Here is a 13,161-nt window from a genome sequence, read left to right on the forward strand (position 1 = left end):
ATTTTTAATTCATTAAAAATTTCGTATGTTTCCATAAACTTGTATATAATAGAATAGAGAGTTTATAAAGTGATATTTTTCTTTTCAAAGATCATATTCTATAATTTACTTTTTAACAAGTGCTGCATATTTATTTAATATTAATATAAGATTAAGTATTTGAAAATGGCTGCTCCACGATTACCACCACTTCCAACCATCCGAGACATATTAAAACTGTACAAATTGAATGCTGTAAAACGTTTGTCTCAAAATTTTCTTATGGATAAAAATTTAACCGATAAAATCGTAGCAAAATCAGGACTCACTGGGAGCCAAGTACTAGAAGTTGGCCCTGGCCCAGGTGGATTAACTCAATCAATCTTAAAACGGATTCCGAAACGATTAGTAGTCGTTGAAAAAGATTACAGATTTAAGCCGACTTTAGACATGTTAGCGGACTCGTTCGCAGCAATTAATGGCAAAATGGACATAATATACGACGATATCACGAAAATAAACGTGGAAAGTTTATTCCCGATGGAAGAAAAGAGAGATTGGAACGCTACAGCTCCAAATATCTATATCATAGGCAATTTACCATTCAATGTATCGACACATCTTATAATTAAATGGCTACACGCGATATCCGAACATCGAGGACCTTGGGCATTTGGTAGAACAAAAATGACGTTAACGTTTCAAAAAGAGGTAGCGGAACGTTTGGTGGCTGATGTCTCGAGCCATCAACGATGTAGACTATCGATAATGGCACAAGCTTGGACTTTTCCCGTACTTCGTTTTATTATACCTGGTAATTGAATAGTTTATTTCGCGTATTTACATAAATTCGTGTTACGAATCTTTATTTACAATTCTTAATTTTTAATTCACAGGCAAATCTTTTGTTCCACAACCAGATGTCGATGTGGGAGTAGTGTCATTTACGCCATTGGTCACACCACGTACACAGCATGATTTTAAACTGTTTGAAAAAGTAACGAGGCACGTGTTCAATTTCAGACAAAAGTACAGCATACGATGCATCGAGTAAGTTTGATAATTAATTTACCTATTGTGATGATAAATAAGATTAAGACAAATAAAATTTTTGTGTTATTTTTTTCTGTTTCGCAGGACTCTATTCCCATTGTACTGCCGCAAGGAATTAGGTCTGATGATGTATAAATTGTCTGATTTAGATCCAACGCTTAGGCCCACGCAACTTACCGTAAGTGACATCGACAGGCTGACGACCGCCTATAAATACCTTGTGGAGAAACACCCGGAAATCGGTTTATACGAGTATCGCGCGTCTCGTCATTTATTACCGTTAAGTAACACAAAAGACGTTGTAGTTGAGGATTATACGGAGATGTCAGAAGAAATGTCTATCTAACCGAGTTTGGCGTACTCAGAAACACGTAAACGCATCATATTTAAATTTTATTAAATTGCAGGTTTGTAATGCAGCAAATTAATTTGTTACAATAAATTTCGATTATAGAATTGTGAAAACTTCTCTGTAAATATACATTTATATACATGTACGATACTATGGCTTAGTTATTAAATAAAAATATAGTACAATGTACAGTTTAAATTTTTCCTTGTTAGATCTAGTAAAATGCTGTTAATTAGTTTGAAAGGAATATATATATATATATATATATATATATATATATATATATATATATATATGTATAAATTATTATCGGTTTCATAACACGCGACACTGGTGATAAAAGGAATCGCAGATGGAAAATAAAAGGTGAATAAAGATTTTAAAATTAATTTGCGAAAAAGAAACATTATACCCAAAACACCGGTCGATATCACAGCTACTCGTTCTTTTCTGAAGGAAATATATATAGAGAGAGAGAGATAATTATAGATATTAAATAATTCTATGCATACGCAGAGATATGTATATATAGATACTTAGGATTATTCATTAGGAATCGATGGAATCTTGCGCGATTCGGCGCTATGTAATATTCTAATTACAGTGACATAGGAAACTCAAGTTTCTGCAACGTACTGTAATAACTGAATGCAAGTTATACCCTACGATAAGAACTAGACTTACGTGTTGCTCATTGACAGTTGTTGTCAATGAACCGAGGAAATCCTTTGGTCCAGCGCGTTTCTTTTCTTTCTCCAAGAGTTATTACTTATTCATCTGGAAATCATATACATGTACGAATTCGTGTAATCGCTTAGGATGTTTCGCGCCGTTGGAAATATTTTATTTTCACTATAAGCGCAAAAACGACGACAAATGCGAACGTCGTCTTATGTACGCGTTTATTACATCTAAGTCTTCGTTAATTTCTTGCTACTCCACAGATCATGATGTTAGGAAGAGCCCCTCGACGTTTACGCCAAGCACCGAGTGACTGTGCGTGAGCCTGTAACGTTCTGCACCATCTTTTCGTTCTCGCACCGTCCTCTGCCTATAATAATATATAAATTAATTTACCATTTTCATCCTCATTATCTCATCTCATAATATTCTGCTCGTGTGTAAGTATCTTACTTTAAATATAAACGTCTCCTTGGAAGACAATTCTTGTATTTCGAAATAATCTTCGAGATCCGTTTCACAGCATACTATACATTTATCGAGGTATAGCGGCTCCTAAAATAATGATAATGATAATGATAAGAAATATAAATTAAATATAGATTAATTTGAACGATAACGAGAAAAAAAAATAAAATGTGGAAAATACGATGACTTACACGTAGTAAAGAATATCGTCCAAGTTTCTCTTTGACCAAAAGTAGAGTAGCTTCCTTGATCCCTATGTGCTTCGGAAAGAGCGAGCCATCGTTCAATTCAGGATACTCGGCGTTCGGCTAAAAATATGTGAATTTTATTTATCTTGTACAAAATTACAAGAGATACAAGAGATACAAGAGATTGTGATAATATGTTTACCTTGCCATTTGTGACAAGCATGGCAGTGACAGGTGCGAGTTTGACAGTTCGACCGCGTCGCCAATTATTGTCAGTCGGCTGTGCCACTAGAAGACGCCCTTCGAGAACAAATCTAGCTTCCTCGTGAGCCCATTCCAAAATCTCGACAGCCATCTGGTATAAATTTCATATTATTAATTATAAATGATTACAAATATCTCACACATATTAATTGTATTTCAGAATTAACTAAATACACAAAATAAAGAAATTTAATAGCATAATTACCTTTCTTAATTTGATATTCACCATATCCTGTTCGCTGTTGGACCGTCTACCATTTTGAATAATCGATATTCTCCTCCATAACTTTGTCGACGTAACATCTTTCGCCTCCTATTAATTAAACATATATTTCTTTTCATGAAACAATTTTTGCATAATATTACGCAATATACTTACAGCATTCATGTGTTCCAAATGTAACTCGATGTTCGTTTGAGCTTGCTTGAGTCTCTTTTTCGCTTCTTGGATATCTGATCGAACAGAAGGCGTTGCTTTGAGCAAACGTGCCAGCAGAAGCGGATATTTTGTAACTCTTTGGACAGGAACCTGAAAAAAAAATTAAAAATAGATTTTTTTTCTAAATTAATGAATTCTTAGTTAATGACTTTTTAATTAATAAATTAAAATTAAGCTGATTACGCTACCATTAAAAAGGAATTCAGATTCATTCTTCGCAAAACCGTGTTCTCCATTTGAGAAACCCTGAGGAAGATGCGTAAAAGCTCCTTTTCCTTTTCCAAGTTTTGCAATAATAAACTAGCGCTGCCTTGACGCGTGCAATAACTTTCGAAAGCATGAAGCATCCTCTCAGACTCGAGGAAAATCTTGCCCAGGTCCACCGTCAGAAGATCTTCATCTCCGGATTCCTACGCAATCGTATGTAAATGTATGTTGCAACGTAAACTTTTTCAATACATATGTATCTAAAAATAAAACAGATTCCTCGAGCGATTCTTTTTTACCTGAGCGAGTTCCACGCTGTCCTTTAATTTCTCAGCTAAAACGACATTATGCTCGAGCAGTTCCTCAACGTTCAGAAAAATCGCCGACAGTTGCTCCGACGTGAGGAGACCCGCTCTTAGCATCGGTCGATGAAACTCGTCGAGTATGATCTGCAGATCTCTGCCGTACTTTTGTTCGGTCTCCACGATTTCCGTGATAATCTCTTTCCGCTCCGCGCGCTTCTTCGAGCACTTCCGGCACACGAAAGGTGCGTAAACCACGCCGCTGGAATAGGCAAAATAGAAATAATATATATATATAGTGATAATGCTATTTAAAAAAAAACTTATTCATCAACGTCAAATGAAAGTGGATGTGTGATCGAACGTGAAGCTCGCGGGCGAATTTGTATGCATAATCCATGATTGCAGATGAAAGTGATTGTCGTATGCAACTTGCCAGACATATCGCAGGCATATCGCATTATCCATTCATCAGACATCTCAACTGCGTTCTTCGATAACGAAGAACTTTCGCTCTCGGACGAATAAAATCGATAGCGGGAGAAAGTCAAGCCCGCTGTCTCTTGCACTTGTCGCGTAATCCAGCCGCACGAATTCTAAATAGATACATCGATAGAGAGAGCCCGCGTTACCTCACTTTGATAAAGAACCAATCGGAAAGGTATAAGAACTGGTGCAAGAAAAGAATCGATTTAATCGCGGCTCTCGAGAATTCGGCGAAGATGTTCCCCCGATTAATTTCTCACGGGAAGAAAATCGGTATTTAGATTGCTATGACGGATGCGGGTGGCTAGACTGCGAAAAGTCCGCAAGCGTAACGAAACGACATTCGTTCCTCGATCCGCGAGATTGCACCTCCAGGAGGTCGCAAAGCAAAACCACGTTCAACTTGAGGATTTATACTTTGTTCGGAGGCGAAACGAGCGAATTCCACGCGAAACTCGCAGTAAACTGAATCAATCTCTCACGATCGAAAGCTCGACTACTAGCCGTGGAAGACACTCTTCGGCGTGGATTCTGGACCGTTATATCTTCTCTCCGGATCATCGAGCGCTATCTGCGCGAGGCCGGCTAGGAGTGATAACAGTCGCGATTTACGCGGATGTCCAAGCACATTAAAAACGAGTTTCAAGAAACATTCGCGTTCATTTTGCTCAAACGGTACGTGAAAAGCTATAAAGACGAGCTAAGCTGAAACGCGAGAGCGCTTTACCCATCGAGATTTCGCTTATTAATGTGCATCATTCGTGCGTTAAATAATACAGCGTCGCGCGCGTAAGAGAAAAAAAGAAGAGATAGATAAGCAGAACCGTTAATCACATGCGCGTGATCGTTTCTCGCCAACATATATTTTTCTCTAACGATTATATTTATGTAATCCTCGCTGTATAAATTCTTACGGTTTTTAAAAGCAACATCTTTGTACCATAGATACGACGGTTTCCAAGTGAATTACACAATTAGTGGCGTAACTTTTATTCGCGACAATGGAGGTGCGATTGTTAAGATACATTTTCCTCTGTACATTTGTATAATATCGAAACGCTAACGGTCCCAACCGCCGATTCTCTTGCGACCTACCTGTCCGTTATCAGAGGATCTAGTCGCTGGTCGCAATCCTCACACAATTTTGCAGTACCGGAGATCACTTGCGGTATCCCACCCAGAAGGCTCCTCGGACCGGAAGAGACGTTGTTGCCCGTCCTCCAGCGTCGTGCAACACCACGAGTGCTACTGGCTTGGCTACTCTCGGATCCGACTCCGCTGTCGGTTCTTTCTATATCGACCGTTCTCGACTGCAAAAATAATATGAAAATTTTTCAGCTTAGATCACTGACAAAAATTTGTAGACATCCGTATTAAATTAGTACAAGTAATCTAGAAAGTTTTGAAATCTTGAAATGGAAGCTTCTTTGCAGAATTTTATTTGCCAATCAATAATTGCGCTAAACTTACTTTTAACGCTTCCGGCGAGCTCGTCAGGATGATGTTACATTCCTCACTGCTGTCGGACACATTGGAAATCTGCGAGCTTTTAGAGCTGAGGTCGCCCAGACTTGTTTCCTTCTGTTCGTACAAAGCCTCCAGGTCTCTCTCGGCGTCATCTTCCTCGTCCTCCTCTTCATCCTCATCCTCTTCCGCAGAGCGTGTGCGATCTTTAGAGTCCATCAGAAAATTCAAGAGCTCGAACTTTGTGGAGATGTTATTCTCGTCCTCGGGCGACGTCGACATTTTCTTAAAAAAGTCTTCGGGGCTCTTGGACAAGTAGGCCTGAGCTAGGTCTTCCGAATTGGATTTCTTGAAAACTTCCTCGGATAAATATGGGCCAAGAAACTGACCAGGGGTCACTTTTTTATAGAATTCGTCGAAATAAATTCTGTCCTTGATGTAATCCTCCGTGGGTGGCGGGCTCAGCGGCAACGGTGGCGGTTCGTCAGGTATCTCCTCGTAGATCGGTTCCTTGATCACTTCGTAGGGATTCTCCTCGAGAAAGAGATTCGTTGAGATAAAGTCGCCGTCAGAGTTCAGGCTGGATGATCGTGAATAATTTGCTTCGAGAGTAGACTCGGAGCTCTCGTATTCTTTGCTTTTCAGCAAGCTTTGCTTCAAGATTTTCAAAATAGCCTGTCCGCTGTCTTCATCGAGGATCTCGCCGTTCTCGCGAGCTTTACGTAGAGAATCTTCGAGCAGTTTGGAGATCAGAGCTTCTTTCGATAAATCAGACGAATCTTCGACGTCTTTGAATCGCGATTTAGACTCCGATCGCGTCACTTTCTCGTCAGATGTATAAAATCTCGAAGGCTGATTAGCGTCCGACGATTTCATCTCGACGCTCAACCTTTTCTGTTTCTCGAAATTCGATACTGACTGTTCCGCGTGTCGACACGGCAAGCTTTCCTCGCTGGGCGACGCAGGTGCTTCTTCGTCATTCGTCTTCGAGTTTATTTTGCCATTTTCGACGACGTGATTAACCCTTCCAATCTGTTTGGGACGCGAATCATCGTTTGCCGACTCCACCACAATATTCGACCTATAATTCTCGAGTATCACCAGAGTACGATTCTCCGCGGAGCTCTGGATTTTCGGTGGATTCTCCGAGTTTACAGAGATCACTGTCGGATTGCACACGCTATCTTCTCCACCGACGCTAATAGTCACTTTGTTATTCCGCACCGGTTCCGCGCTTGTATTTTGATCGCCGTTGATCAAGATGGACGTTCTTCTGGCGCCTTTCGAACTAGAATTCGGGCCGATCTGCAGGCGATGGACCAGCGGCGACAAACGCGGACTCACCGTAATCTTGCAGACATTGTTCTCGGGCGAATTGATCTCAATTTTTGAGGATCCGTACGAGCTCGTCGAGTTCCATGACGCTGTCGATGCCGACGAAATTGTTCTCCGATGATCTCTTATCGAATTGACGGGATTCTCCTCCGCGCCGGACTCGCCGATCTTGAAGCGGTGCCTCTGTCTACCGGGTGGCGGGGACCAGCTAGTGGGTCTCATCATACGGAAATGTTCGTTGCTCGCATCGGAAATATCGCTACGTGCGTCCAGTGGCAGCTCGGCCTCCTTCTCGACATCGTCAACGCTCTTATTCTCAGGCACTACTTTAACATTTTTATTCGCCTCGATCTTGCAACCGGACTCCTTAAGCTCGTTTATTTCTGCCTTGTCTTTTCTTTCCGGTGGACTCTCCTCATCTGCGTCCTCGCACGAAACTGTGCATGTATTGATGAGCGACGACGGCGACTTGATCTTCTTGTTCACACTGAACCGCATCGTGTCCGAGAACAGCACGTCACCCGCCGAGACGTCCGGTTTGCTGAATGACCGGTCGCTTTGGCTTCGCGTCAAGAGGGATTTTCTCGAGGTCTCTGTGGACAACGGTCGAAACGAAATTAATCGGTAAATAAAGCGAGTATTGAAACCGACGACGTAAAATTTTAACTCTATAATGCACATAATTTTTGTGTTTTTTAATATATATTTAATTATATTTATAATATTAAAATAATTATATATCAAATAATATTTCAGCGAATATACATAAGTAGAAATACCAAGTTAATATAATCAATAAATACACGTGCTTATAATGTATATTTCTTAATGACAAATTTATATGAAAAAAAAAAAAAAAAAAAAAAAAACTACTCAAAGTTGACAAGGGGATTATTATCTGTTAAGAACTGATTTTAATGAGCGTTATATATATTGTGGAGAGATTATTCTGTGTATGAAACTCATTAATTTAATTTCTCGGAAACTAATGCTCGTCGCGTTACATCGATTATTCTCTCATACAGGGAATTTTAAATATTAAAATCAATTATCAAAACTTTCAATAACACACAACGAATTATTTTTTGATCTCTGATACAGATATAGTTTTAGAATTTTATAAAGATGAATCAATATGCCTATATAACTTGCAATAATAATTCTGCAGAAAGAGTTGGTTCAAATTATGAAAGAGCTGTGCAATCTATATAATTTTATGTTTGACTGATCGACGATTTATTTTATGTCTTGTTTTGCGCTTTGTGTTGGTAACAGATATATATTTCTCTCTTTCGCAAAGTGAGAATTTCCATTCATTTCACGGATCTGACAACAAATCCCAGGAAGGAAAACCGCAGATGTGAAGCATGAAGCTGGAATCGGATACGCGTAAAAAGTATACTCGGTGATTTGATATCAAAATTTAGCCGGAAGTTTTACGCGTTTGAAAAAGGCTGATGCTCATTATGCAGATTTTATTAAAAAATAATGATATCATTTTATAACTATGAATTCGCATAGGAAATTTATTCAACTTATTTATCGTGATATTAAATAATTACATCACGATTCAAAGAAATTCACACGAATTATATTGTGTTTCTAAACAATTTCACATTAATTACGTATTCTTTTATCAAATTTATTTCCATTAGATTAATATTTTCAAAATATATCTAAAGAGTTTCGTTTCTCATTTATCGTTCTGTTAAAATTAGTAGAAGTGGAATTTTCTAAATATTCCTAATTTTAAATTTGTCACGAGTACGCATGATTGATTAAAAGTGACTTATTCAAGTATCATTTAAACAAATCTATCCCTCACCTTTTTAATATAATAATACCTGGTTTAAACTTTATTCAATTATCGTCACGTGCGATGCCGTACTCTCTATATACGCCAAGTTAATATTAAATTATCATCGAGGCTCCCCCTCGATCGCCTCGATACGCGTCTCTAACGATCGGTGAAAGTGTACGGATCTTTGGTGGCTCGCGAGTGCGCGCAAATGAGCTCGTAATTTCTCGCCGCGAGAAAATTTACGGTTTTTCCGCGGCTGCTCCACTTTACGCGGCGGCCAGGAATTTCTGACTGAGACGCGTGCGATTACTTTGCCGCAAAAGCAGTTGCGCAAATCACCGATCCGCCTCGTTTATGGCGATTATGGCTCGGACCAATCTCACGCACAAAGAAGAAAGATGAGCTATCGCTGCTGTGAGGTTTTGCGAAACTAATTGTAAGTGTTGTGCCACAGAAGCTAATGAGTATTCTTTATGGAATTAACTGTGTTGAGCATCAGCTATCACGATATCAAATATGACGCTACCGTAAATGGTTTATAAAATTTTTAAAAATAAAGAATGGACGCTCCTTATTTTTTAGCTTATCTATTATTATTAGTATATATTTATAATTTAAGATATTATGTCGAGGGAAAACTAATATACTGATTAATACTTTGATTCAACAATCAAAATGTAAAATTGGATATTTATGTTTTATTTTCTTAACTTCAAAAAATAATACAAGTTACATTATTTATATTCTAATAAATGTAAATAAAAAAATAGCAATATACATGAATATTTCGTATGTATATATATTTTTCGATATTTTATGAAGAAAAATTTTAAATATATATAAAGCTACATATATAGCTTTCACATCGTCCTAAATTAAATATAAAATTATATAATTATATTTTTCTAGAAATGCGAGAATAATTTGCAATAATTAAAGTTCGTTATTGAAGAACATTTAAGCATTTATATAGCGAAATAAGGCGTTGTCACAAAAAAGACATTTCACGCACTTTTACCGACTATCTATAGGAAAGGTAAACAATAAAGCAAAAAACTTTGAAGTGGCAAACAAAGGGAGAAAGGTGCAGCAACGCTTAAAAAAAAAAAAAAAAAACGTTCTTAAAGATCCTAGACAATGAGACAACGCTCTTTGATGAAAGAAAAGCGCGAGGTAAATGATGAAGCGATGAGGTTCCTCGTTCACGCGAAGATTTATGCTACCGAACACAAAACGAGCGTAAAAGACGGTTCATGATATACGGATCGTGAATCGCCGCGGTGTGAAAAAGTTATCGAGCCACTGCCTCCCGTGGTTTGTACAAAAGAAAACGTGAAATCTCTCTCTTTCTTTCTCTTTCTCTCTCTTTCTCTAAAAAGCATAATTGCACGGACTGTACGCACAGATCAAGGGAACGAACCGATGATTTATGAGACCCGTGGGTAAACAACGACGGCGCGAAGGAGTCAAGGTTCCCAACTCGAGATACTCGATCAGATGCATCTATTACGAGCGCAGCACGTGGCTGATGCAGCGAACATTCGTGCACGATGATCGATAGTTTCTTTGAAAACTCTCCACATATACAGCAGAAAAATCTTTTTCCTTTACGTTTATACATGCTTCTTCTTTTTCATTTAACTTCTTTTAAGTAATCATACATAAAATGCACATTAATATTCAATTGCATGTTAATGCACGATACATATTAGATTTTATTCTCAATTTACATCTTATTTCAATATTTTTTTCTAATTGATGGACAGATTAAGAAAATTATATTCACATACAATAAAATTATATTATATAATATATTCAAAAAATTGTTAGCTATAATAATAAAAACTAAAACAAAAAAAAAATAAAGATAAAATAGCATGAAAACTTGAATTTCATGTATATATTCAAACGTGATTCGAATCGCACAACAAGTGCGTTTCAATTTAATTACAAGAAGACTGGCTGCAGTTATTAATTTCCAAAGTAGAAAGAGCGTAGCGAAAGCAATCCTTTATATGAATCATCGTCATTCAGTTATTATTACATTATACCTGAATTACCGTATGCGCAATACAGAATGTGAAACTGATGAAAATAATTCACGATATATATCGCGCGCGTGTATGAAGCAGATTGTACGGCCGTCCGCGCGAAGAGGAGAAACGAACGTAAAAAGATTCGCGCCTGGGAAAAGAAATCAGTATTTAGATTTTATAATTCGAACGCGTCGCGCTCGCTCGTGCTTGAGCTTAGAAAGTAGACTGGGAATAGCTAATTAAAACACCGTGAAGGAAGACTGGAGATAAACGTATAAAGCAATGAATGGAGCTACTCTATATCCTTAAAATACTGTATACATCAAACATGTATAGAAATTTTTTTTTTTTTTTATTTAAATAACATTGTATATAAAATAGTTTTTAAATTTATATAAATTTCAAGCGCAATAAGAAAATATATACATATATGTATTAAAATAGCAAGATTTATTTATTCTATATAAACTAATAATTAAAACTTGGAAATATTTTTTAGTTTTTGAATTTAAATTTTAAATTACAATTATACTTTAAATTTATATTTATTGAGATCACTTATTAATGTATAAACTTTTACAAGTTAAAAATTATACTTTAAATTTATATTATTGAGATCACTCATTAATGTATAAACTTTTACAAGTTAAAAGTCGGCGCGCGTATATACAATAATTAATGATTATTTTCACAAGTTCAATATTTTTTCTCTCAAAATTGGTGACTTGTATTAAACATACGTGATATATGAGCGATATACATAAAGGTGGATATATATTATAATATATATTATACACGTGCGAAGAAGAGAGAAAAGTGCGTCGTGTCACTCGCCTGCGGTTATCTAACGCCACCGTCGTCGCCGCGCAGTGCATTTACACCGGAAGTCATGGGGTATTGCAGGGGATTTGTTTTATTCTCCGTTACACATTCACATACCGACGTAAGTATAAAGGTACACGACCGCATTTCACGAGCAATCATGAATTGAGATCAGGCACAAGACACATTTACTAAGAAAAAGAAATTTTGCTCTGAAAAATGCCTTAAACTATTTGTGTCTCTTGTAAATAATTTACTTTTATATCATCTTTTTTTTTAAATAAATTATATAATATTTTAAAAAATCAAAAGAGAGAGAGAGAGAGAGAGAGAGAGAGAGAGAGAGAGAGAGAGAGAGAGAGAAACAGACTTATATAAATTTTCTTACTAAAAACGTAAAACTTTTTGTGCATATAAGAGACAATTACATGTATCAGAGAAAGTGTAGATTTTATAAAAATCGCTGTAAAATATTCTTTCCTGCGTTCTTTATAAGTAACTTTCGTTCTTGTATTCAATTCTAAACGCTGTAAATTATTGAACGATATTGTGACTAGAGAAAACGTTTATATTAATTAGAATTTTAATCACTATTGGTGAACAGGATTTTAGTACCATTCCAAGATACTAATAACTGTCAATGTCTCCGAGAGATTGACATTTATTTCGACGCGAATTTTATTGAAGCATATAATGCTACTGAACTATACATTAACTCGCCTCGATCACTCGACATATCACGAGCAAATATATCGGTCTTCGAAAAGTTGCTTCGGTCACCATATCATGGTACTAGTATCATAATTGCGAGCACTATTGCGCCATAATACCAGTTTGTTACCACTACTATAATTCCTATCAGTAAGAGCCAACGTAACTTATGACGACTGGTGGAGATCGCGCGCGGAATACCAATTTAATCGTAACACTAATTAATATGGCGTACGTAAAGAAACGCAACGATCATTAATGCACGCTCGTTTCTATTAATAGAACGCAGTCGCGTCTAACTCTCATTTTTTTTCTAGACGAGACTGGTACGATTAAAAGAGCCGCGTACAAATCGACCGAGGCGGCGCGTTTCAACGCCGATCATGCGAATTAATTCGCACAACTTTTCCGTCGTGTCTTATTTCGCATCGAGTTACAAACTCAATTTACACCGAAAATTCTATCTTCTCGAATCAGCGTCGCAATGTTATCTTTCATGATTTTGGCCTGATTTCGAAACCTTTTTCAAAAGAAATCTATTTAGTTTCATAGAAAATCTCAAAGAAAATTTCG

At 37.1% G+C, this 13,161-nt stretch overlaps 2 protein-coding genes across 4 annotated transcripts in view; one reads left to right on the top strand and one right to left on the bottom strand.

Annotated features, from left to right (window-relative positions):
* Positions 1-18: 18 nt before the first annotated feature.
* Positions 19-13,161, bottom strand: part of Rhogef64c (Rho guanine nucleotide exchange factor at 64C) — a 112,002-nt gene continuing 98,859 nt past the window's right edge. For all 3 annotated transcript variants that reach the window (XM_072897563.1, XM_072897564.1, XM_072897565.1), the window contains 10 exons: positions 5,890-7,811; positions 5,515-5,729; positions 3,931-4,195; positions 3,613-3,834; positions 3,365-3,514; positions 3,191-3,298; positions 2,924-3,076; positions 2,725-2,841; positions 2,519-2,620; positions 19-2,435 (listed from right to left, as the gene is read on the bottom strand). In XM_072897563.1, the coding sequence (XP_072753664.1) occupies positions 2,307-2,435; positions 2,519-2,620; positions 2,725-2,841; positions 2,924-3,076; positions 3,191-3,298; positions 3,365-3,514; positions 3,613-3,834; positions 3,931-4,195; positions 5,515-5,729; positions 5,890-7,811 (3,383 nt within the window). In that variant the 3' untranslated portion in view covers positions 19-2,306. The remainder of the gene's footprint in view (positions 2,436-2,518; positions 2,621-2,724; positions 2,842-2,923; positions 3,077-3,190; positions 3,299-3,364; positions 3,515-3,612; positions 3,835-3,930; positions 4,196-5,514; positions 5,730-5,889; positions 7,812-13,161) is intronic.
* Positions 166-1,573, top strand: Mttfb1 (mitochondrial transcription factor B1). Its single transcript, XM_072897574.1, has 3 exons — positions 166-793; positions 876-1,029; positions 1,117-1,573. Exons 1-3 carry the CDS (start codon positions 166-168, stop codon positions 1,376-1,378), a joined length of 1,044 nt encoding a protein of 347 aa, XP_072753675.1. The 3' UTR covers positions 1,379-1,573.

Source organism: Anoplolepis gracilipes, chromosome 8 (genome assembly GCF_047496725.1).
Source record: "Anoplolepis gracilipes chromosome 8, ASM4749672v1, whole genome shotgun sequence".
In the NCBI taxonomy this organism is placed as follows: domain Eukaryota; kingdom Metazoa; phylum Arthropoda; class Insecta; order Hymenoptera; family Formicidae; genus Anoplolepis; species Anoplolepis gracilipes.